Source organism: Gobius niger, assembly GCF_951799975.1.
Source record: "Gobius niger genome assembly, chromosome: 9".
Taxonomy (NCBI): Eukaryota; Metazoa; Chordata; class Actinopteri; order Gobiiformes; family Gobiidae; genus Gobius; species Gobius niger.
Genome location: NC_136860.1, coordinates 8,839,562 through 8,861,732, shown reverse-complemented (window position 1 = coordinate 8,861,732; position 22,171 = coordinate 8,839,562). Strand labels below are relative to the sequence as shown.

The 22,171-nt window shown below is 42.3% G+C and overlaps 1 protein-coding gene and 2 long non-coding RNA genes across 3 annotated transcripts in view; all 3 read left to right on the top strand.

The window, feature by feature from the left end:
* The window catches only part of LOC306967831, a 168,983-nt gene that overhangs the window by 57,913 nt on the left and 88,899 nt on the right, over window positions 1-22,171 (top strand). The window lies entirely within an intron of this gene.
* LOC306968242 lies at window positions 1,156-3,548 on the top strand. Its single transcript, XR_013793254.1, has 3 exons — window positions 1,156-1,271; window positions 2,952-3,011; window positions 3,105-3,548. It is a non-coding gene; the product is annotated as an uncharacterized lncRNA (long non-coding RNA).
* Window positions 9,225-22,171, top strand: part of arsh (arylsulfatase H) — a 35,178-nt gene continuing 22,231 nt past the window's right edge. The window contains exons 1-5 of the mRNA XM_079562921.1: window positions 9,225-9,295; window positions 16,088-16,243; window positions 17,839-17,960; window positions 18,702-18,824; window positions 20,692-20,894. Of these exons, the coding sequence (XP_079419047.1) occupies window positions 9,291-9,295; window positions 16,088-16,243; window positions 17,839-17,960; window positions 18,702-18,824; window positions 20,692-20,894 (609 nt within the window). The 5' untranslated portion in view covers window positions 9,225-9,290. The remainder of the gene's footprint in view (window positions 9,296-16,087; window positions 16,244-17,838; window positions 17,961-18,701; window positions 18,825-20,691; window positions 20,895-22,171) is intronic.

Sequence of the window (22,171 nt, the reverse complement as noted above, 5' to 3'; positions counted from 1 at the left end):
AAAGGACACCACATCATGCCTTTTGGAGAGCATTTCATCATTAAGATGAATTTTGATCTGTGTCATAGTTTAGTTAGAGTCTTTCACCCAATTCAATTTTATAATGTTTTTTATAGCAGTGCCCTGTGAACAAAGACAAAAGCCAAAATGGTAATGAACAGGAAACAGATGTTGTGCTTATGTCGAATCAGAAAAACATCTGTTGGGTTGGGTACTGTACCATTTTTTTTCAATGCTTTAGCGATGCTTGGTTTTCGATACCGATACCTGAACAGTACTTTTTCCAATACTTATACTAGAATATGTGTCATCTACAACCAGAAAACAGAACAATAATGTTTAGAAGATCTGCAATCTCCAATGTCAAGAAATGTGTGGAAAAATGGGGAATAATTTGGGGGAAAAATTGATAGAAATTGTGGCAAAAATAAGGGAAAAATGTGTAAAAAAAAAAAAATATATATATATATATATTTGAGGGAAATAGGGAAAATGTTTGTAATTAAAACATGAGCTAAACTGAGAGGGGAAATGGGAAAAGAAGAAAACAGTAGGGCATAGATCAGGAAAAAAATGTGTAAAAAAGTAGGGGGGGGATAAAATTTGGCAAAAATGGCTGCAAAAATTGTGGGGGAAAAATCATTTATTTGAGCCGAAAAAAACAAGTCACTTACTTTAATGGAGTCCCTGGATCAACATCATCAAAGCTTGGATCTAAAGTTAGATGATTTTTTCTTCAGTACTTGCTTTTTCCAATACCATTTGTACATAAACCTTTTTCCGGATACCACCCGGTACTACCCAGCCCTACTTATAAACCTTAAATCATAGCTCATCTATGGTCAGTTGAAAGGTTGGTCTTTAGCTGCTGTTGGTCAATGTGACCTGGTACTGGTCAGGGAAACCAGAAACACATGGAAAACAGGCAAACTCCACAGTGAAAGGCTCCTCCTACTGAATTGTGCCAGAATGACACAAAGCTCCTCTTCAAAGCTGTTTTTTGACGAGGGTGAAATAGTCCTGGCCATCTTGTGTATTTTATTTTGTACAGATTCTCAACATTGCCTTTCTCATCTCATCTCTGTCCATTCGTTGCACCTTCACCCAAACCTGATATTGCTAGTATATTCATGTGGATCTCCTCGTGTGTTTTCCAGAGGGCGGTGCTGGAGCTCTGGCGGCCGTTCTGTCCACAATCGGAGTGGCCGCGGTGGGAGCGGTGACTGGATACTTCGCCCACCAGAAGAAGAAACTCTGCTTCAAAGAAAAAGGTACTGCGAGGAGCGCTTACGTCCTTCATTGCGGTCTACACCTACCGCAATGGACTTTGGTGTCAGTGAAGAGGAGGGGGGCGGATTGGTCACAGCTGGACCGGCGAGCCTGTGGTCGTGTTAGCAGTAAACAGGGCAGCGCTGAATGAGCAGAGTCAGTCAGTCAAGTTATAGCTGAGTCGACTCGCCTCCATGGCCTGCAATATTTAGAACACAACGCGTTTCCTGCAGGACTAGCACAAAGGGCATGCTCTAGTTTGGTTTAGAGGAGGCACTAAGAGCAATATAGCAGGTTTGGTATAAATAATAAACAAAGATCTAGTAAGAGTCTAAATTAGAGTCTCATTAGTGTTTGAAAGTGAAACATTGATTTTCACAGTGGTCAATGTTGTGATTTTTAGCTAGTTTTCCACTCTTATAGGAGCATTATGCAGAAAAATAAATATATTGTGTATATTTGACCTTGTAGTGACCTAAAGGCTGTATGAGTGGTCAGCATGGCGGCTTTACTTTCCATCACAGTGGTCTCTACAACGCTCCAGGATCAATAGTTTTGTAGGTTTTCTGGTCAGAGGCTCCGTCAGACAAAAACCTACTAACCAATTGACCCTGGTGCGTCTTATAGACCACCGTGATGGAAAGTGGGGGCGCCATGCTGACCACTCATACAGCCTCTGGGTCACTGCAAGGTCAAGGTCGCATAAAAAGTTGCATAATGCATCTTTAATGTCTTGGTTTAAAAGTCAGTGTTGACAATTGACAAAATTCTCCCATTACGATTTTATTTGATGACATTTTGTTGCTAGGAAGCCGTAGATTTCCAGGAAGTAGCTACTGTTGATTTTATATCCACGTGTTGCGAACGCTTTAATCCAAATATGGTCATTTCCATTGTGGGATGTTTGCAGAAAACTTTAGGGTTGTTTTTTCTCCAAATTAGGTTTTCATTTCACTTTAGAAGCTTTAGAACCTACAGACAAAACACGTTTTTTTCAGAGGGATTTTTTTGAACCAACTTTGAACCAACAAAACAAGGCAACATTAGAATTTTTACAGATTTTTCTATTCACTTGCAAATAGCTTATTCAAAACTTAAATGTAAAATAAATAAAATACCGAAATCCTTCTGAACTTTTACGCATAAAAATGTCTTATTTTTATATGAAAACATCACATGACAGAAAACTTGCAACACTTTTTTCTCATATTTATGTCAGTAAACTTAAAAGTTTCTCTAAATTCGATTATTAACATGCAGCCTTACAGACCATATACCTGATTTATTTAATTATTTATTTTGGTTTACAAATACTGAAAGGATTGAGTACATCTGAAGTTGCCAGCTGTGGTCCAAACCCATTCCAAACCACCCTAAGACTTTCCTTGTAGTCTTAGGGCCGTTTACAGGCACATTTGACAACTTGCAGGGTCACTTTTCATTCCACTACAAGCAAATATCTGAAGTTAAACCTCATATATAGACAAATAAGTAATAGTAAACGAAAGCCCATCAACCCTTCACTAAAACTTTGAGCAGTTCTGTCAGTTTAGTGGAACCAAACACGAGCAGCGGCTTCAACAGGGGGTTTGACTGAATACTAATGACTCTGCATTTCCAGTCTGCGTTGTTCCTGTTCTTGGCCTCTCCCCTCACTCCTCTCTCCTCTCCGCTCCCCTCAGAAGCTGACCCGGAGGCGGCCCGCAAGGCAGACGTAGCCGAGGCGAAGTCCGATCCCCAAGGTACAGCCCCGCCTCGTAACAAATGCACCCTTCCTCCCAGCCCGAGTGTTTCCCGTTCTCCGCGCTGACCCTTCTGTGTTTCTCTGTGTGCAGTGCTTAGCAACCTGCTCAACTCCAACTCGTCCTAAGCCGAAGAGAAGGGGCCATGTGACGTCCTGGATCAACCACAGGGGGGAGCGGCGCACCCTCCTCTCTGTCGGGCTGTTACTGTGATGCCCTCCTCCCCCGGGGCTCTGTGTGTGTGTGTGTGTGTGTGTGTGTGTGTGTGTGTGTGCGAGTGCGTGAGCGAGTGCGAGAATGTGTAGGAATTTGAAATAAATGTCAAATATAAGGGTTAATGATCGTCAAACAATCTTCGAAGGGCCCATATCATGCTCATCAGGATTTAATTTCAACCATTCAGACACCTCTACAATACTATTTCATGTTTTATATGACTTAAATGAATGTACGTGTATGGAAAACAGGTCAAAAGTAATTCAACCCGGATGCAGAACCCCTTTGTAGCCAGCAGAGGGAGCCAGCAGTTGTTTTCCCCATGAAAGAACGCAGTTAAAACACTTATTAATAACTCAAAAGCAAGAAAAAAAGTTGATTTAGCATAATGTGGGCCCTTTAAAACTTTTTATTTTAAATTTTTGAACCAAATCCAAGCAGAGATGAGATCTCTCTCGACCATCTAATGGCCTCAGTAATACAACACTACCTTTTCCTTTCATTGTTTCCAGCGTGAGTATAATCAGATTTAGACGTCGTAGACTTTCTAACATGAAATCCTGTTGTTGTTGTTTTTTTTTGACAATGTCTGTGTAGTTTTCCGGGGTTAGGTAGACAACAGAAACAACTGCTGTTTCTCCCACATATGAGTAATAACGTGTAACGCTCTTCTCCGGGCGAACTGATGTCATATAACGTGTGTGTGTGTTTGTTTGTTTTTTTGATATGGTGAAGGGGCTTAGTTTTGGAACGACCACTTCTTCTCAAGTCGGTTTTTGTCGTGTTCGATGCTTCACGTTTAGAGAGACAAAAAAATAAAAAATGGCGGGTGCAGCGCTGACAGTAGCTGTGATGGGAGTCGACCGCCTCTGCGCGCGTCCATGGATGAATGACGAATGAATTGGACGCGTAGGGGGCGGCGGCGTGGTAGGCGTAGACAGGTGTATCATAGTAGTGCCTTTTCACTGGTACGGCGCGGCTTGGACACTGCAGAGGCCTACTTTGAATGAACAGGAAGAGGTTTATGAATGAAGTAAAAGATGCAGGTTTATAGATACAGACGGCATCTTTGAAATTGCCCATATAGGCGATAGTAGCCGGAGTGAGTAAACAAAGGGGAAAAAGAACGGGCAATGCTAACCAGGAAGCTACACTAGCTTCATGCTACATATGCATTAGCAAATTGTTATTCCCAACATACTTCCTTGCCCATCAGCTAGGCCACGCCCCCTCGTATGACACGTTGCTGCCTGTATCTGTGCTCAACATTCTTGTCAACATACAGTATGTGGAAGGTTCTGGCCGCATTTCCACTAATCTGCCCTAAAAACTCACTCAGTTTCCTGTTCAACGTTCCTTTTGAAACTTCAAAGTCGGAAAATGAAGCGTAAAATTACAATCTCAACTTTCACCCAGTGCCATCATCTGTGTACGCCACAATATTGATCCAGTGCCTTAATATCCTGAGAAAGGCTATTATTAACAAGAGATTGTCCGGTACATTGTTAAGTGGTTAGTGCCTTAAAACGCGAATGTACTTCGAGCCATCTTCAGAACAATGGCTGCCATGAAAACGTAATCAATCATCAAAATCATATAATAGTGGTGGAAGTGTCCGCCTGCTAATCTTTCAATCAGGTTAGCTGGGTCAATCTGGGTGTGGTTCTACGCTGACCTGGCCCTCTGGCCAAGCTAAGGTGGATTACTGAAACAGGAAGGATATCTGACATGAAGATGTGGGTGATCACAACATAAACACAAAAAGATCACTCTTTGAAAACATGGAAGCGAAGGTGTTAGCGGGGCTTTGATCACTCCTGTGGAAATGGGCCTGTAACATTCAGCTCATCTGTATGGACTAGATGTTTTCTTCTCAAAACCCAGTTTCAGTGGGCCTCTGAAGTCACCAAGCCACTCCTCGTACTATTCCGCATTCCGCCTGTGACTTTTAGAGGAATTCTTAGCTGCGCATGTAGAAGTAGTGCCTGAGGTTTTATTAGCCGCTAACTCGCCCGTAGCGTCCGTTTCTAGTGAAGAAGCTCGTTTTTATTTCCCGGTAGCACAACAAACCTGAATGTCTTTGGTTGCCTTTCCGCTCCCCGTTAGCGCAGCGCTTCGTGTTACTTCAACCTAGTGTGTTGATCTTTTTTGTAATCGTTGTATTTAGCTGCAATACTTTGGACAGAGACTGTTGCTACAACAGCCTTGCCACATGCTTAAAGAAGAGTCGATCTGTGATGTCAGAAATTCTACTGTACGGACTGCGGGGGGCGCCACACTGGCTCGGAGCTCTCCTTAACTGTGATCGGTGGATACGTAATGCACGAGTTACTGTAAATCCAGCCTTTAGACTGAGCCAGACACGCCTTAGGAACTGTAAAAGCGGGGAATCTACTGACTCGCAAACAAGTCGGGCCGACAGACAAGCGCACATTATAATCCAGCATACACGGGTCAAAGTCGAAGTCTTGATTTCGACCGGGCCGTCCTCAGTGATTCCAAGGTTGTGTCCGTTGGATGTCGGTCGTAAAGAGCGAAGTTGAGATGAAGGGCAGGTCAGAACTCTTGTCGAACTAGATTTATCCACATGAAGCACAAAACGGCACAAAGTCTAACATCTTCTCTGTCAGCACAAGTGAATAATGGATAATCATTCGTGGATTTTCAGTTTGGATGGGTCTTTCAGTATCAGAGGCGTACCCAAAGACCTCTGTTTGAACTGTTCAACGAACTCCAGAACATCAACGCGACCCAATCGTCATTTTGCACAATCTACAGACTTACTAATACATTATCGTAAGACTGCCCCAAGTCAAAATGTATATATAAAAAGAGAGAAAAAAAAAGTCTAACCCCATAAGTGCACTTGAAGGCATCCATTCCACATTGACCAGTCCTGCCTTAAAGCGAACAAACGAGATACAGCCGAGGTGTCGTGGTGGCGGTTTTGGAGGGAGAAGCACTTTCTATCCTAGAGTCAGGTGTTGTAGGAACCGGTCGCGCAATAACGGCCGATAATCGCGCGATGACTCAAAACCTTCCAATGTGAATGACGGCACTTAGCAAACAGATCGCTAATCGAATCGCGATCGTTACATGTGAAAAATAACAAATTACGACCAAGACATTAGCGTCGACTGTTATCGCATCATCGGTTCCTACATGGTGGACTTCCGTCAGACCTGGACTTTGTAAAACTTATTTAAGTATTCTGTGTTTTTTTTTTTTTGATGTAGTCTTCTTCATAATGTCATCTGGCACTTCTGAAAATGTAAATAATGTTTGAGCCAAATAAAACGATTCTTTTGTTTTTTCGTGGGACAAATGTGTCAGCGTGGTTTGTTGTGTTTATGGATCCGTCAAAGTTAGAAATGAAGTTTTACCATTTTAACGTTTGGTGTAAGGCAAAATAGTTTCGGTTATGTAAGGATCTCAGGTAACGTGAATTTATCTCACAGTGGACAAGTTCTAACTACGAATGTGGCTTTAAGATGCAAAACAAGACTTTTCTTCCAGAAGGTTCAGGGTTTCATGCCAGATCAAGGGAGCCATCGCAGCGTGGAGTTTGCTGCTTAGGTTTTCTCCTGGCGCTTTGGTGGGTTTTTTAGCTCTAAAATAGGGCCCCCTCTGGAGCCATGGACTCCCCTGATAAAGGGATTATATAACTTGCAATTCATCAATATTTCAAACGAGTCAAATATCAAAACAAGTCTCAGTATGTTTTGCTTTTGCTTTCTATCGGTCTTCCCACATCACTTTCATGACTAAATATAGTCCCGTGCCTTACTTTAGGCCTATTCTATGCTTCCATAGCTGGTGGACGGTACTCAGAGCTGAGCTATCCCAGGTATTTTCAGCATTATGGGTGCAGAGAGATTGATGCTGACAGCTCTGATATAAGCCTCAGGCACGTTCTGATCAGTGTGGGAAACTGCAGTCTCTGCCAGATACCTCTCTTACATAATGTGGAGTCATAAAAGCCTTATCAAAATGTCTACTGGAAATGACTGACTCATTCGAGAGCTGGTGCCAGGTCATTAGGAAAATTAGGTGAAAATTCTGAAGAAAACAGGTGTGAAAGCTTCTGTGTGTGGTATGTTACATAGCAACATGATGCTAAAGGACTAGGCTAACAAGCCATTTCCTGTCCTTTATTCCGCTGGGGAGTTTGTTGTGTCGGTGAAAAGACTAAATATTTAAACAATATGTGGCAGAAAACAAATCTTTGTATGTAATGTAAGAAAACATACATATTTATTCATTTATTTTTGTTTTTTTATTTATTTTTTGTCCCCACCAATAGCAACACTAAACCAACGCCCTTGAAATTACGAGTGCACATGAAGGCAGCATAAGGTGTCAGTTAACAAAAGCTGCTCCGCTGGTCCTTTGTTTACACTGCGTTCCAAATTATTATGCAAATTGGATTTTTGTGTCAAAAAGGTAAAAAAAAAATAATAATAATGAAACTCATGGATGGTATCGTGTCTTGGGGCTCTATGAATCACTGACTTTAATCTCAGAGACCTGGGATGATTAGTTGTCGGGTTAAGCCCAGTTAAGGGAAAAACCCACGAAAAAGGATGTTCCACTTTATTATGCAGATCATCATTTTCAAGCAATATGGGAAAGAAAAAAGGTCTTTCTGCTAATGAAAAGCGTGAAATAGTTGAATGCCTTGGTCTAGGTATGAAAACCTTCAATATTTCATCAAAGATTAAGTGTAATCATCATACTGATAAGAGATTTGTGGCTGATTCAGAGCACACTCCGGTTTGTGCAGATAAAGGCACAATATGGACGGTTTCAGCCAGACAAACACATCAGATTAAGAGAACAGATGCTACAAAGCAGCAGACAGGTATTTGAAGCTGCTGGTGCCACTGGAGTCTCCCGAACATCAAGGTGTAGGACCTTCCAGAGGCTGCAGTTGTGCATAAACCTTCTATCCGGGCCTCCCCTAAACTGTTAATTGAAGCTGATGAACAGAAACAGCTGCAGTGGCTTAGAAATACATGAAGACTCATTTTCAAACAGTCTTGTTCACTGATGAGGCCGTGTAACCCTGGATGGTCAAATCAATGGTGTAGTGGATGGCTGGTGAATGGCCACAATGTCCCAACAAGGCTGTGACGTCAGTAAAGAGGTGGCGGAGTCATGTTTTGGGCCAGAATCATGGTGAGAGAGCTGGTCGGCCCCTTTAGGCTCCCTGAAGGTGTGAAAATGACCTTTGAAAATTATGTGGAGTTTCTGACTGACCACTGTCTTCTATGATACAAAATGAAGAGCCGTTCTTTCCCGAACAAAATCCTCTTCATGCATGACAACGCACCATGTCCTGCTGTAAAGAAAACCTCTGCATCACTGGCTGCTATGGGCATAAAAGGAGAGAAACTCATGATGTGGACCCCCTCCTCCCCTGACCTCAACCCTGTTGAGAACCTTTGGAGCCTCAACAAAAAAAACTTCTGAGGGTGGGAGGCAGTTTTCATCCAAACGGCAGCTCTGGGAGGCTATTCTGACATCCTGCAAAGAAAAATCCAAGCAGAAACTGTCCAAAAACTCACAAGTTTAATGGATTTAAGAATTTTGAAGCTGCGATCACACAAGGGCTCCTGTGGTAAAATATAACTTGATCTGTTAATATGTTTTTGATTGAAATAGCTTTTGATTTCAGTAAATATGACCTCCTAGTGCTACAAATACAACAAATGACCATTTTCAGTTAATTACAAGCTTTAAAATGTATTGAAACAATGAGTTGCGTACTGTTATCACTAGGAATTTTTTTCCACCACATTTAAATGATCCTCTACCAGTTGAAGACTTGAAAATTATGCTGACTCTCATTTGAGTTGACAATTTAGAAAATCTTAGAAAAATGTCATTTGCATAATAATTTGGAACGCAGTGTATTGAGGTGATTGAGCTGCGCGGTTACTCCGCACATTACGGCCCACGCGCACTCCGGGTGCGCCATGTCCCCCGCACTACGGTAGAGGAAGACCCTGTTCCCTGTACCGCGTGAATCCCTCCATTGATTCTGGAGCCCCGGGCGCAGGGATGAGGTAAGTTCACTTCGTGCTGCAACATTTCACTGTGACAACCCGTCAAAATAACTAAAAAACGTCCCAAAAGTAAAGCATTAACCCGTGACCCTGCACCGTTTGCTCCTACACGCTCCACATGACGGTCGTGACTGTTAGCTACATTTAAAGCATACATTACGATGGGAGTTCTGCAAAATGTTGTTATTGTAGCGTCAAATTCACATAGTCTCTGTTTGTTAAGCTGTTATATATACAGTCTATGAGCTGGTCTAATATTCCAGCAGCTGTAAAAGAGTGCACTGCTTTCTGATTCATGAAATATCCCACTATTTCATACGCCTTTGTCCAGAAATGTATTTACACTAAGTCGTCAAATAGCTGACCGTGCTGACGTGGTCACGTCTCAGGTGTTACGGAGGTAATAATGTTGTAAATGTCAGCGGGAAATGTAATGCTCCGCATTATGAAAAGAGTATTTTATTTAAATTAATTTTGTTCAAATAAATGGTGATGCCAATGAGAGAAAGCATTCAAGTAAAAAGTAGTGATCCTAATTAAATTGTAATAAGTAGTGCTTAAGTAAAAGCAAAAAAAGAAAGACAGTAGTTTTGAAACTCACTGATCATCTTTATTTAAACATATAAATGATGTATTATTTGTAATAGACCTTGAGTTAAAGTTTGGGTCATTCGGCCAAAACGGTGCCTTTTTGCGTCCAAAAGCAGGAAAGAAACACAACCAGTTGTTTTTACATAACATGTTTGTATTATTTAAAAACAAAAAACAAACAAACAAAAATGGTCTTAAAAATGTTTTTTTTTTTTTTACAAGATCAGCATGAGCTTTGAACTGCTTTGTTTTCAATGATAAATGCGCTAATGATCCAAAAGCATCTAATTAAATATGTGTGAAAATGCGACATAACACCTCGTTTTCAGGGTCATTGACATGACAGAAGTGAACAGAGTAAACATGAACAGACATGATCATCACTGTAGTCAGACCTACATGACAGAAAGGTCATGTTTATGTGGTGTAGCCTTTAGCCTGTTAGCAGCTACAAACAAAGTTATAAATCTGGGTCAGGACGGAGAAACTTTTGCAACACTCAGCTCAGATGTAGCGACAAATAATCCATCAGAAAATGATTCCTGTTAATCCTGACTCAGAATCATGTCCATGAGGCAGATTTAGTCCAGTTTGTTGCAGCAGCGACTTGTGGCTCTGCATCTCTGTGGTGTCCAAGTGTCCGCTCCACTTTGATTAAACTTAGTAAAAACATATTTTCTTTTGGAGACGTGTGAATTTATGCTGGAGGTTCTTTATTTTTAGGAGCCACTGTTTATTTGAGATAATTTGAATAAACTGTTGCCCCAGTCAGGTCAGTGTAGCCCGTCGACACTGCTGCTGCATTCAGGTGCGCTACGACATTACGGAGCAGTAAATAATTAAAAGAAAAAATATATATATCGGCCGATATTTCCCAAAGTTGGAACGATACCGATATGTGAAAAAATGACAATATCGGCGACGCCCATATATCGGCCATCTCTAAACCCTGCCCTTCCTTCTCTCACCATAGCAAGCATGAGCCTGTAGGATAAAGTGTGTTTTGGAGGAAAACACCCAGGCCATCAAAGATGTCAAAGACAAAGCTGAACCTGCAGAGGGACACTCAGATAAACGCAGCATCATGTAAATCACATACATGTATTTGCTCGTGTGAAAAACACCCGGCAATAGTGTCCTAGGGTTAAACGGAGAACGGGGGAAATGTTCTCCGCTCAAATCAGATGTTTAGTCGATTTGTTGGTGTAAATGAACATTGGACATTTTACACAAATCAGTCGACACTGCCCCGTTTCTCTGCGAGGCCTAAAAACGGCTTTGTTTTCATGTAGTACTGATTTTATGTGGACTTCTCCAATCCCAAGTTAACTGATGGGAGAAAAGGGGCGGGCACAATTCATGGCGGTGCCCACGCGAACTTCCAGGATAAAACTACAAAAACTCTCCACATATTTATGGTTCAGTCCAATGACATCACAATCAACACGTTTCATTCAGAAGAGAGTTTCCCACCATCTAAACCAGTCAGTGACTCTCTCTCTCTTCCATATTTTACTCTATGAACTGTTTGTGGACATTTGGAGGGGGGGGGGGGGGATGTTGTAATTATTATCATCAATATCTACAAGAAATGTTGTTTCAGTGGGTACAGCGTGTGCTTCTGCGCTAGTTAGCATTGGTCAAATTTTGCCTGTCCTGTTACCGCTCTGAGGAACAGAAATAGGAAAAAATCATTCAAAAAATAAAAAAGAGAGAGTGAGATGGCACCCATGCATTTGTGTACACCTGAAATAAATCCTAAAATATCAAGAAAAATCTTTTTTTGTTTTGTTTTGGGGTGGGTTTTAAAGCTGAAAAGGCACCGGAATGACCCGACTGACAAAGTCTCAGTCAGATTAAGAAACCAGAATACACAAAGTAACCCGTCTGAAGAGGAGAACTGCACTAACCTGATGTATATGTCTAGCAGCAGTGGATCGTCCTGGAGGTTTGCTGTGTGAATCCCAGCTCCTGGGTACAGACTCTCATTGTGTCTTTGGGCAAGACACCTCACCAAATGGCCTGTGTGAGTGAGACTGTGAGTTTAGTGATGGTTGGAGGCACATGGCGCAGATGGGGAAACTGGAGACCTTCCAGGTGGACAAAACGATGTTGAAAATGCTTGAAAGTGCTTTTGTGGCACAAAAGAACGCTCTAAGAAAAATAAGTACAGTCACAAGCAAAGTCCTCAGCGTTCCTCTGAAAGGTCTGCATACATTTTCTACTACCACTAGAGGGGCAGCCTCAGTCGTAGTTTACGATCACAGAGTGAATGAATAATGATTACAGTTTGAGAACTTTGACAAACTTGTCAACATGGACTTGTAAAGCACAATACAAGTGTAAGCCATATCAATATGCCTTTTTTCTGAACTCGAGTTAGATAATTAAGATACTTCCATAGAGGACTGGGCGATTTTGGAGAAAAAAAAAATCCCCATATTGAATGACCTCGATTACCTATTTTTTTTTCATTGTAGATCAAACTCCCAAACTAGGAACTGTTTGTTCCAAAGAAATGGCTGTAAACCTGTCAATCATAAAGTCCTGTGATGATTGAGATCGACCAAAACAGAGATTGCGATTTCGATTAAATCTCAATCCTAGCCCTACTTCAATAATATAATACTATTGTTAAGTAGAAGTAAAAGATTATGTCATAGAACTCCTCACAACATAAGTTGCTCAAGAAGGCCCACATATATATGATTAATATGGCTGCTACTACTACTACTACTACTACTACTACTACTACTACTACTACTACTACTACTACTACTACTACTACTACTAGTACTACTACTACTACTACTACTACTACTACTACTACTACTACTAAAGCTGCTAAAGCTATAAGCCAGTCACTGGTCTGCTCTTAGTTTACAGCTGCTCTTCTCCTTATCAGTGTTTATTATCAGCCTGGAAGAGACAATTCAAAGGTCCTATTTATTGTTCTGGAGTCAGTTTTCTGAACATACCTGGGACATCTCTTTGCATTCATATTTGAAATCTTATAACTTTAGTAAAACAACCCTCAGTTTAATGCACAGAAATGGCCTGGACTTCATGGCGAGAGGGAAGTGAAACTGTGCTTCAGCTGCTCTAAACACAGAAGTGTCCTCTGGTGAAGTATTTACATCCTGAGGAAAGCTTTGGGTTTTCTGTCATAGACATTCAAGACACGGCTAACTCTCCATAGGATTAAAACAGGGACAGGAAACAGTCGTTACCCTAGGACATCCCACCGCAGCCCCCTTATCAATCCAAAGATTAAAGTTCATTTCTAATTCATTCATGTTGATACATTTTGTGTGGCCTAGTGTGAGTCGTATTACATTGTGTTAAAGGTGTTTGTTGTTGCTTCGTGACCCTATGTTTCTTCACGCACGATTTGGTGAAAATGTAACTTTCAGTGTATTGGATGTAAATCTGAAAAGTGAGCCTGTGAGGCCTAAATCAGTGTGTCTGCAGCGCGACATACTTTCACAGGCCATAACCGTTTTGTTACTTTTACGACTCGCCTGTGAAAATACCAGAGACGTGCAAGACTGGGACTTCACCGTGTTCTGCCCAGGACTGGCGGGCGTGTGCGTTTTTCAAACTCATGGGATCTCTTTTAACAGCTGACAAAAACCAACAACCTGAAACAACAAATGCACAAAAATGACTCCTATTACATGTCAATTATACATTACCACAGTACATGACCAAATCAATCAGCTCTTTTCTTATTTAGTTCCATTATAGCCTAAATTTGGTCCTAATTTAGTTCTTTTCAAGAGTTGTTTTGACACATTTTGAAAAAAACGGCCTAGTGGGTTAGCTGTTATTTTCCTTATCGGTCACTGACACGGATTAATCAGTCATAGTGAAGCATAAACTGTCAGAACCAGCAAAAGGCTTCAGTAAAATCATAATTAGGACGTCAGCTCTAAAAAACATGGTGACATGAACTTTTCCCCATGTCTCTCAGCCCTACTTCCTCTGTGAGTTGTCAAAACAAAGCCGGCTGATAATGCAGTGCTTCAGTAGCTCAGGGATGTCAGCAACAGACCGGGCTTTTTTAGTGACATTGTTGTGGTAGTGAATAGTGAAAAAAAGGGCTTGTTGAATCAACAGATGAGTTACATTCTTTTTCTTGTGTGTCAATATTCCTTTGTTACTTAAAGGCCCTGTACCGGATGTTTTTCCTGGTAGTTGTTTCCCTCCTTACTGAGATATGTTCTTACCTGAGCTTAGACGAGTTGATGCGTACCTGTCTGGTCTTTGTGTGTGCCTGTGGAAGAGCTTGGTCACTTCTATTATAATATAATTATAATATATGTAATATTGGGATGTAAGAAATGTGCTCGGAACGTTGGGAATGAGATTAGACACAACTAGGGTCGCAAAAGACCTGTCATTTTCAACATAGAAACATTTTCTTGGGAATTAATGGGAACTAACAGGGAATTAACACACCTGAAGTTTGCATAAGTTGCAGCATAAGAATTTTATTTGATAGTTGAACACTATTCACTAAATGTGTGCACTATTACAAGATCCATCCATCCATCTTCTTCCACTTCTCTGTTGCCGGGTCGAGGGGGCAGCTGTTGGAGTTGCCCAAATCACATTGCACCAGCCCCTTATGGCTCCTCCTGCAGGTGGTGGGTGGGAGGACGGCCTCACCATTAACCGGGCTTGTTGGTCTCTCATAAGAGGCTTCTGAACTGCTCTTTGTCTGACCCGTCACCTAGGACCTTTTTGCCCCACGAAGCCCCCGACAACAGAGCTCCCAGGATCATGCGGGTGCTCAAACCCCTCCACCACATTAAGGTGGCGGCTCCAGGAGGGGTATTACAAGATTATATTGTTTAATGAGTCTGTGCCCATCAGTGTTGGGGGTTACGTATTACAAAAGTAACGAGTTACAAAAATATATTACTTTTTTCAGCTTTTTTTTTTTTAGCTAAGGAATATAACATATTACTTATACAAAATATGGGAATATACTAGTCATTACATTTCGAGTAGCTCAAGTTACAAGTGCATTTAAATGTATGAAGGACAAAAAGCCAAACTTGCCCCAAATATAATGCAGCACCAAATGTAGTTAGACACTGGTGTATAAGATCTGCAGTCTGTAGTTAATGTCATCAAAACAAAACGCAAGAGACTGGGGGAAAGACGAATCTCTGACTGCACTTTTGCTCGGTGGCTTTATGACTATTTTCAGTGTATATTTTTGCCAAAAGTAACTCCAACTAGTGTAACTCAGCTACATTTTTGAAATGTATAACACGTATTATATTTTTAGATCTGTTATCACAAATATAGAATATACTACAATTTTACAAAGTAACTTGCCCAACACTGGTGCCCATGTGAGTCTGTCAGGGTCTGAGTTAGAGACAGGTGAATGTAAAGGGACTATACAGAGTTTAAAAATGTTTAATTGTGCATTTTCCTTCCCCTACATGTTCCAGCCATGTCCTAATGTAACTTTGTAACTCAAAAAGTTGTTACTTCGGGTCTAAAGGGCCGTCATGCACGAGCTTAATATAGAAGCTGCCGTTACGCATAAGACCTGAGGTGGCAGTAGTGAGTATAAAAATGACCAACTGGCATCTTGTCCCTTTAATCAATCATAGCGTTCCAGGAAAATGGTGTTAAGTTTTGACCTGACGGTATGGTCCTGGGGTGTGACATCACTCAAATGCATGTTTTATAGTTCAAGAACGTATTTAACCATATAACCAATAGTTAACAAATTGTTTATTAAAGAAAAAAATCCCCAAATTTCTAAGCTAAACTTCCCATTGAACGTTTCTGACTTTCTGCCCTTAACCACCCTAGACACAGCTAATTGTATTGTTTCTCTTCTTCTTTATGTGAATTGCGGGACATCCTTGTGGTATTTTCTGTTCACATTATTCTCAGGCTGAATGTAAAAGCAAGTGGAAGGTGACAGGAGTCAGTCAAAGAGATGATGAGGACCTTTGCTGTTTGAAGTTAGGCCTGTCAAAAGGGCAATAGTAAAAGTGAGGCCCACTTTTACATTGCCATTTTGACAGGCTGTCGTTTCACAAACGTCTCACGCAAATCAGAGCGAAACCAGGAATTTGAAACATCTTGTAAAGGTAGTTTACAAGGTACCTGTACGTAGTTCGAATTCCTTTCCATTCCTTCAGCACAGTGACTGTATGTGTACACTTGCAGGTGTGTGCGGTGGGCGTGTCTCCTCCTGTCCGTCCTCACAGCCACAGGAAGTGATGTCACGGGGCCAGATAAGGACCGCCCCCCTAACTTTGTCCTGATCATGGTGGACGACCTGGGCATCGGAGACATCGGTTGCTATGGGAACGACACGATCAGGTTTGTACCGATTGTATCCACCTTATTCCTGAGGCTCGTGTAGAAACGCTGGGCCAGTGGTTTCCAGTGGTTTCCAGTGGTTTCCAGTGGTTTCCAGGGCCAGTTTTCATTTCGCATAAAGCTTTATTTCAACATTGCACGATGATTTTCTAAACAATCAGCCCCTGTAACATTTGAAAAGATGCCCTCGCGCAGCTCAGGAACATATTACACTGTTCATGGGTGAATTCAAATCCAGAGACGTGACATTTGTGGCTCTGGACTAGGGCTGAACGATATGGACAAAATTTCATATCTCGATATTCATGCCCCTACAATCGATCCGATACGATATAACTATGGGCTAGGTGAAAACTAAGTATTTTTCAGAAATATAAAATCATAATACAGATTCTTATATGGTTAATGTTCATATCTCGATATTGATACGATAACAATATATCTTTCAGCCCTACTCTGGACCATGCAGTGTTTGGAACATGCTCCTGGACTAAAGCTGGGCTTAAACTGTAACATACAAACTGTGAGCCTGAGCCCACAGAGATGTTTTACACTGTAAAGAGCGACAACACATGACTGACCTGTGACACTGTACGAGTGACAAGAACCGAGCCCCGTGAGGTGATGCTCATGAAATCTAAACAATGGATAAAGCCAGCTTTAAAGCAGTACTAAGTAACTCTTGCCCCTAGAGGCCATAAGCACAACTGCAGGTGTCGTAGCAAGTTGCAATTTTTAACTTATTAATTGTCCTGGAGAGTAATTACTACGCCGACAGGAAAGGCGAAGGGAGAGAGGGATATTGTTATCCGATTATACAATGGAAATAATTTTTTTCACTCACACTTGGCTGTAAATACTGTTTAAAGTGATGCTAGCCCGCAGTTAGCTTTGCCCGTTAGCATGTTAGCTTCTTCTTCGTGGTTCCATTAGTGTGTATTGGTGGCTCCGGTCCTGTGTCAGTCAAGTTGCAAACATGGTTTTCTGCCCAGAGACACCAGGGGGAGATAAAAGACTCTCCAATCATCCTATAAACACTTGTACTACCCCCACAGGGACTACGGAAAGGATTTATTAAGGTAAACACGTTACTGAGTACTGATTTAAATTGATGGTTTTATTTTGCTGATATACTAGTTAGAAAAAAAACCCTGACCAAACCATCAAATTCTTGTTAAAGGGACTATACAGAGTTTGAAAATGTTTAAAATCTGTATTTTCCTCCCCCTACATGTTCCAGCCATGTCCTAATGTGTAGAATGAGCTCAGACCTGTTCACCACAACTGCCTCTAAAATCCTACTTTGTAACTCAAAAAGTTTTTACTTCGGGTTCAAATTGCCATCATGCATGAGCTTAATATAGAAGGTGCAGTTACACGTATGACCTGAGGTGGCAGTAGTGAGTATAAAATGCCCAACTTGCATCTGGCCCCTTTTAGTCCAAGCCTGTTGGAGCTACTGAAGTGGGAATGTTGTTGCCAGAGTGCAATGAAAACCTCACTTGGAGAAAAAGTTTTGTAACGCCGGAGCAGCTGACCCCATGAGAAGGGTTTATTCTGCCTCTGACTGACCTGTTTCCTTGTCCACTGTGTAGGACGCCTCACATCGACAGACTGGCCTCAGAAGGGGTCAGGCTGACCCAGCACCTGGCCGCCGCTCCCTTGTGCACGCCCAGCCGAGCCGCCTTCCACACCGGGCGATATGCCCTGCGCTCAGGTAAACGCAACGCCCACCCCTGTCACCACAACATTAAAGACAAAAGATCATCCACACAGTTTTAGTCACATAAACGGCTTATAATTTAAGTATCTCTTTTTCTGGCATAAAAGGTTGCATAATGCACATTTAAGTTTTGTCCATCCATGGGAGTGGATCTCCCCGCAGCGGGTTAGTGCTCGTGCTTCACAGCTAGAAGGTCTCGGGTTTGATCCCAACCTGTTTGATCACCCATGTATGTTCATTAACATTAATTCGCCTGAACTTTGCATTGTCATATTTACTGATCTGTTTTATTGCCTTAAAGGGAATATACAGTTTAAAAATGTTAAAATTATGTATTTTCCTCCCCCTACATGTTCCAACAATGTCCTAATGTGTAGAATGAGCTCAGACCTGTTCACCACAACTGCCTCTACAATCCTGCACTGTCACTCAAAACGGTGTTACTTCAGGTCCGAATTGCTTAATATAGAAGGTGCAGTTACACGTATGACCTGAGGTGGCAGTAGTGAGTATAACATGGCGAACTTGCATCTTGCCCCTTTAATGTTCGGTGCAGACCTGTGAGGCAACTCCTGTTGTGATATTGGGCTATTAAGCCATTGATTGATTGATTGAATTGAGTAATTTAAGTCAAATCACTCCCGTGTTGATACTTTTTCATTTACTTTCAATCAGTAATGAGAATGGGAGCAATAGAAGTCATTTTGTAAAACCTGATTGTACTCCTCTCCCCAGGCCTGGGCAGCTTTGGCCGGGTGCAGGTGCTGCTCTTCCTGGGGGGCTCGGGAGGGCTGCCCCCCTCAGAGACCACCTTCGCCAAGAGACTCCAGCAGCAGGGCTACGCCACTGGCCTCGTGGGTACGGTTGGATACACACTTCCGTTAAGTAATCCCAGCAGGGCACCTTTTCTTTTGTTCTTTTTCTTTCACCAGTAACAGGTTAATCCCAGCACTGAAATTCAAGCCTTTGCTAGTGAACTATCGCTCAGGCGGCTCATTTGAGCAGCGCCTGGTTATGATTCACGCACAAACCACTCCACCTTTCTCTCCTGGAGTGCCCTGATGCTAAGCTACAGTCAGCTGTTTGTACAAAACAACACCGGGTTCATACAGCCATGGAAATCCTGGAAAAGTCGTGGAATTTTAAGAGACGTGCTTAGGAATCCTAAAATATAGTAGAAAAATAATGAGTAAATCGAAAGTAAATCAGGAATCACATTTTTATTCAGGCAGTTGTTAGGCCTGTAGCAGCGACACGTCCCGCGCCCGTGGGCTCCCTGCAGAGCTAATGTGAGCTTAAGTGAGGACAATAATGCGTTTATCCAGGAAACTATAGGAGCTGCTTCATAATTACACGAACACAAGACCAGGGGAAGCAAAGTGGAGAAGGGAAAGTTTCCTACAGGGTGGTGATTGTTAGCGGTGTGTGCATAAAACACAGACGAGTAAAGATCCTTATCCTCTTTCTTTGTGCTTTATACTTGCATGTTCTTTTGCAATAAAGTAACAACAGAACTATACCAGGTACAGCGCGCTGCCCTCTCTCAGAGCATCCGACCATGAGCCCGATTTGAAAACTTCTCCCTGTCTGTCCCAATGGCCACTTGTAGCAGAGATTCACCACGACGGCGACGCTAGGAGCCGACATTGGCCGACATTGCTGCAGTGCCTCCATGTAGTGCGGGCAGAACAAGCTAGATTTTGCATTGCATAGCGTTGGACTTTAGACACGTTCTAAACAACTGTAAAGCCCGGTGCCTTTTTTTTTTTTTTACTTTCTACGGCTCCTGTGATAACGCAGGGTTAGGCACAATTAAAGGGACCAGGCTGGTTTTCGTGAGGAAAATGCTAGTAATCTCGCATACTAATGAGGGCCGGACTGTTAGCACTGAAGCTACACGTCACGCAAGGGCCGAGTCTACAGTGAAGATCCCGCCCTTATGCCCTTTTTAGGAACATGCTTTGTCAGAGCTGGGGAGGGGCAGTCTGTGAATCCGCCATGACTTCCCCCTTGAACGTAGTTATTTTGTCAAACGGGGAGGAGTGAGTAAAGACTAATAATAATATGTCTATGGTCTGTCCGTGCCGATCCCCGTGTTTGTCTCCAACAATCAGAGCAGTGCACACTTCAGGCCACTCCAGATTACACACAGATTAGACGAACAAACTCACAGCAAGACAAACTCAAACATAAAAGTGTAAGAGTGTTTGTTTTCATCAGTTGTGTGTTCAACAGCGTTACGTTATGAAAAAGGTCTGCGATACAAAAAAAGGTTGGTACAAAAAAGGCACAAAATTAACAGATGCTGAATCATGGAGGCATTTCTACATAATATTGTTATGTAGACAAGAAGTACTTGAAAGAATGAAGCACTGCTGGTTCAACAATATATCTGAAGCACACACTCGTAGTTAATTGGTTACACACTTAGTAATAGTAATCGGTAAACCATGAACGTCCCAACTCAACAGGTGACATTTCAGCAAAAATATTACCTGCTCTCTTAAAATGAGGGTTTTATTACACTTTTGCTGGCACCTGAAGGCACCACATTTTCCAGTCTTGTACTTAACTATATAAACTCAAGGGTTTTTCAGCGGGATTTTTCAATATCCAATTCCTAGCCTGATGTATTGGGTTTTGAAACAAGGCCAAATTTGAGTAGTATTTACAGTTGTTTTCCAGTTCCAGATATCTCCTTGTGACTAGCGTGTGTTTTGTGTAGGTAAGTGGCACTTGGGCGTGAGCTGTGAGAGCAGAGGAGACCACTGCCACCACCCCAACCACCACGGCTTCAGCTTCTTTTACGGCCTGCCCTTCACGCTGTTCAATGACTGTGTGCCGGGGCATGGCAGTGACATCCTCACCGACCTGCAGACGGCGCTGCGGAGCATCACGCTGCTGCTGGGGCTGGGACTGGCCACACTGGTGAGGACAAGGGTTTGAACACGTAAGCGTTACTTATTTCCGCCGTCCAGCAGAGCACTGAGCAGCGGGTCCATGGAATTATTTCGGACGGAGAGATTACGGCATGACTTAAATACATTCATGTAGCGAGCGCAAACTATCAGGTTTCTTTGTGCTTTGTTTTAGCAAGAAAAGTTGTTTCTTGTTACGGTAATGCTACGAAAAACGACATCCGCGTCACGGCTCTGGGACTTAGCTCTTCTCTTAACACATTGAGGCTGCGCTGTTTTGGGGCTTTAGCTGTAGAGTGTCCAGACCTGGGCTGCCCCCTGGACTGTAGAGGAGGTGAGGGACAGGAGGGTGTTAGCCAAGCTCACCTCCATCATAGACAACACCTCCCACCCACTGCACGGGACTGTAGAGGAGCTGAGCAGCTCTCTCAGTGGCAGACTGAGACACCCTCAGTGCAGGACGGAGCGCTACCGCAAAGCCTTCATCCCCACTGCTGTCAGACTGTACAATAAGACTGTGAAGTAACATGTGCAATAATCTCTGTATCAGCTGCACTTTATTAACTCTGAGTGATCTTCTTGAACGCCGACTGTAACAAGTGAATCCAGACCATTTTTCATGATATTTGTAGCACCACCGCGTATTCTATGTTATAGCTAGGGACACATGCTGTGGCTCGTTTGAAAGCTGAGACTCTAAGCTCTCAGTAGGTGAAAACAGTTTCATTGTATGTGCCTCGGTTCCTGAGAAATTTAAGCCTAACAGAGGCTAGTTTGATCAAAATCACAGGTATTTTTCTAGAAACGCAGATAACAGGGGTTTTATGCAACACTCTCCTTTCTGATTGACTCCTCTGCCCTCTCTAGACCAGTGTTTTTCAACCTTTTTTGAGCCAAGGCAAATTTTTTTCATTGAAAAAATCACGAGGCACACCACCAGCAGAACATGTTAAATTTTAACTCTGTAGCCTGTATTCAGTCGTTCTCATCAAAGTGTCTTCAATAGGAACACCGTATAGTCTCGCTCGCCACAATGTCTCAATACATCACTAATTCTCTTGTCTCAAAGAAATTAACTACCTGATATGGAAGAGTATTATATGGGTACTCTGCTGATCACTAGACAGCACAGACACTCAAAAACAGTACATTATTTGTGGATAATAATGCATTTGTTTTCAAAAAACCAACTAGGTGAAATTGGATAATTTCCCAAGGCACACCAGACAACATCTCACGGCACACTAGTGTGCCACGGCACAGTGGTTGAAAAACACTGCTGTAGAC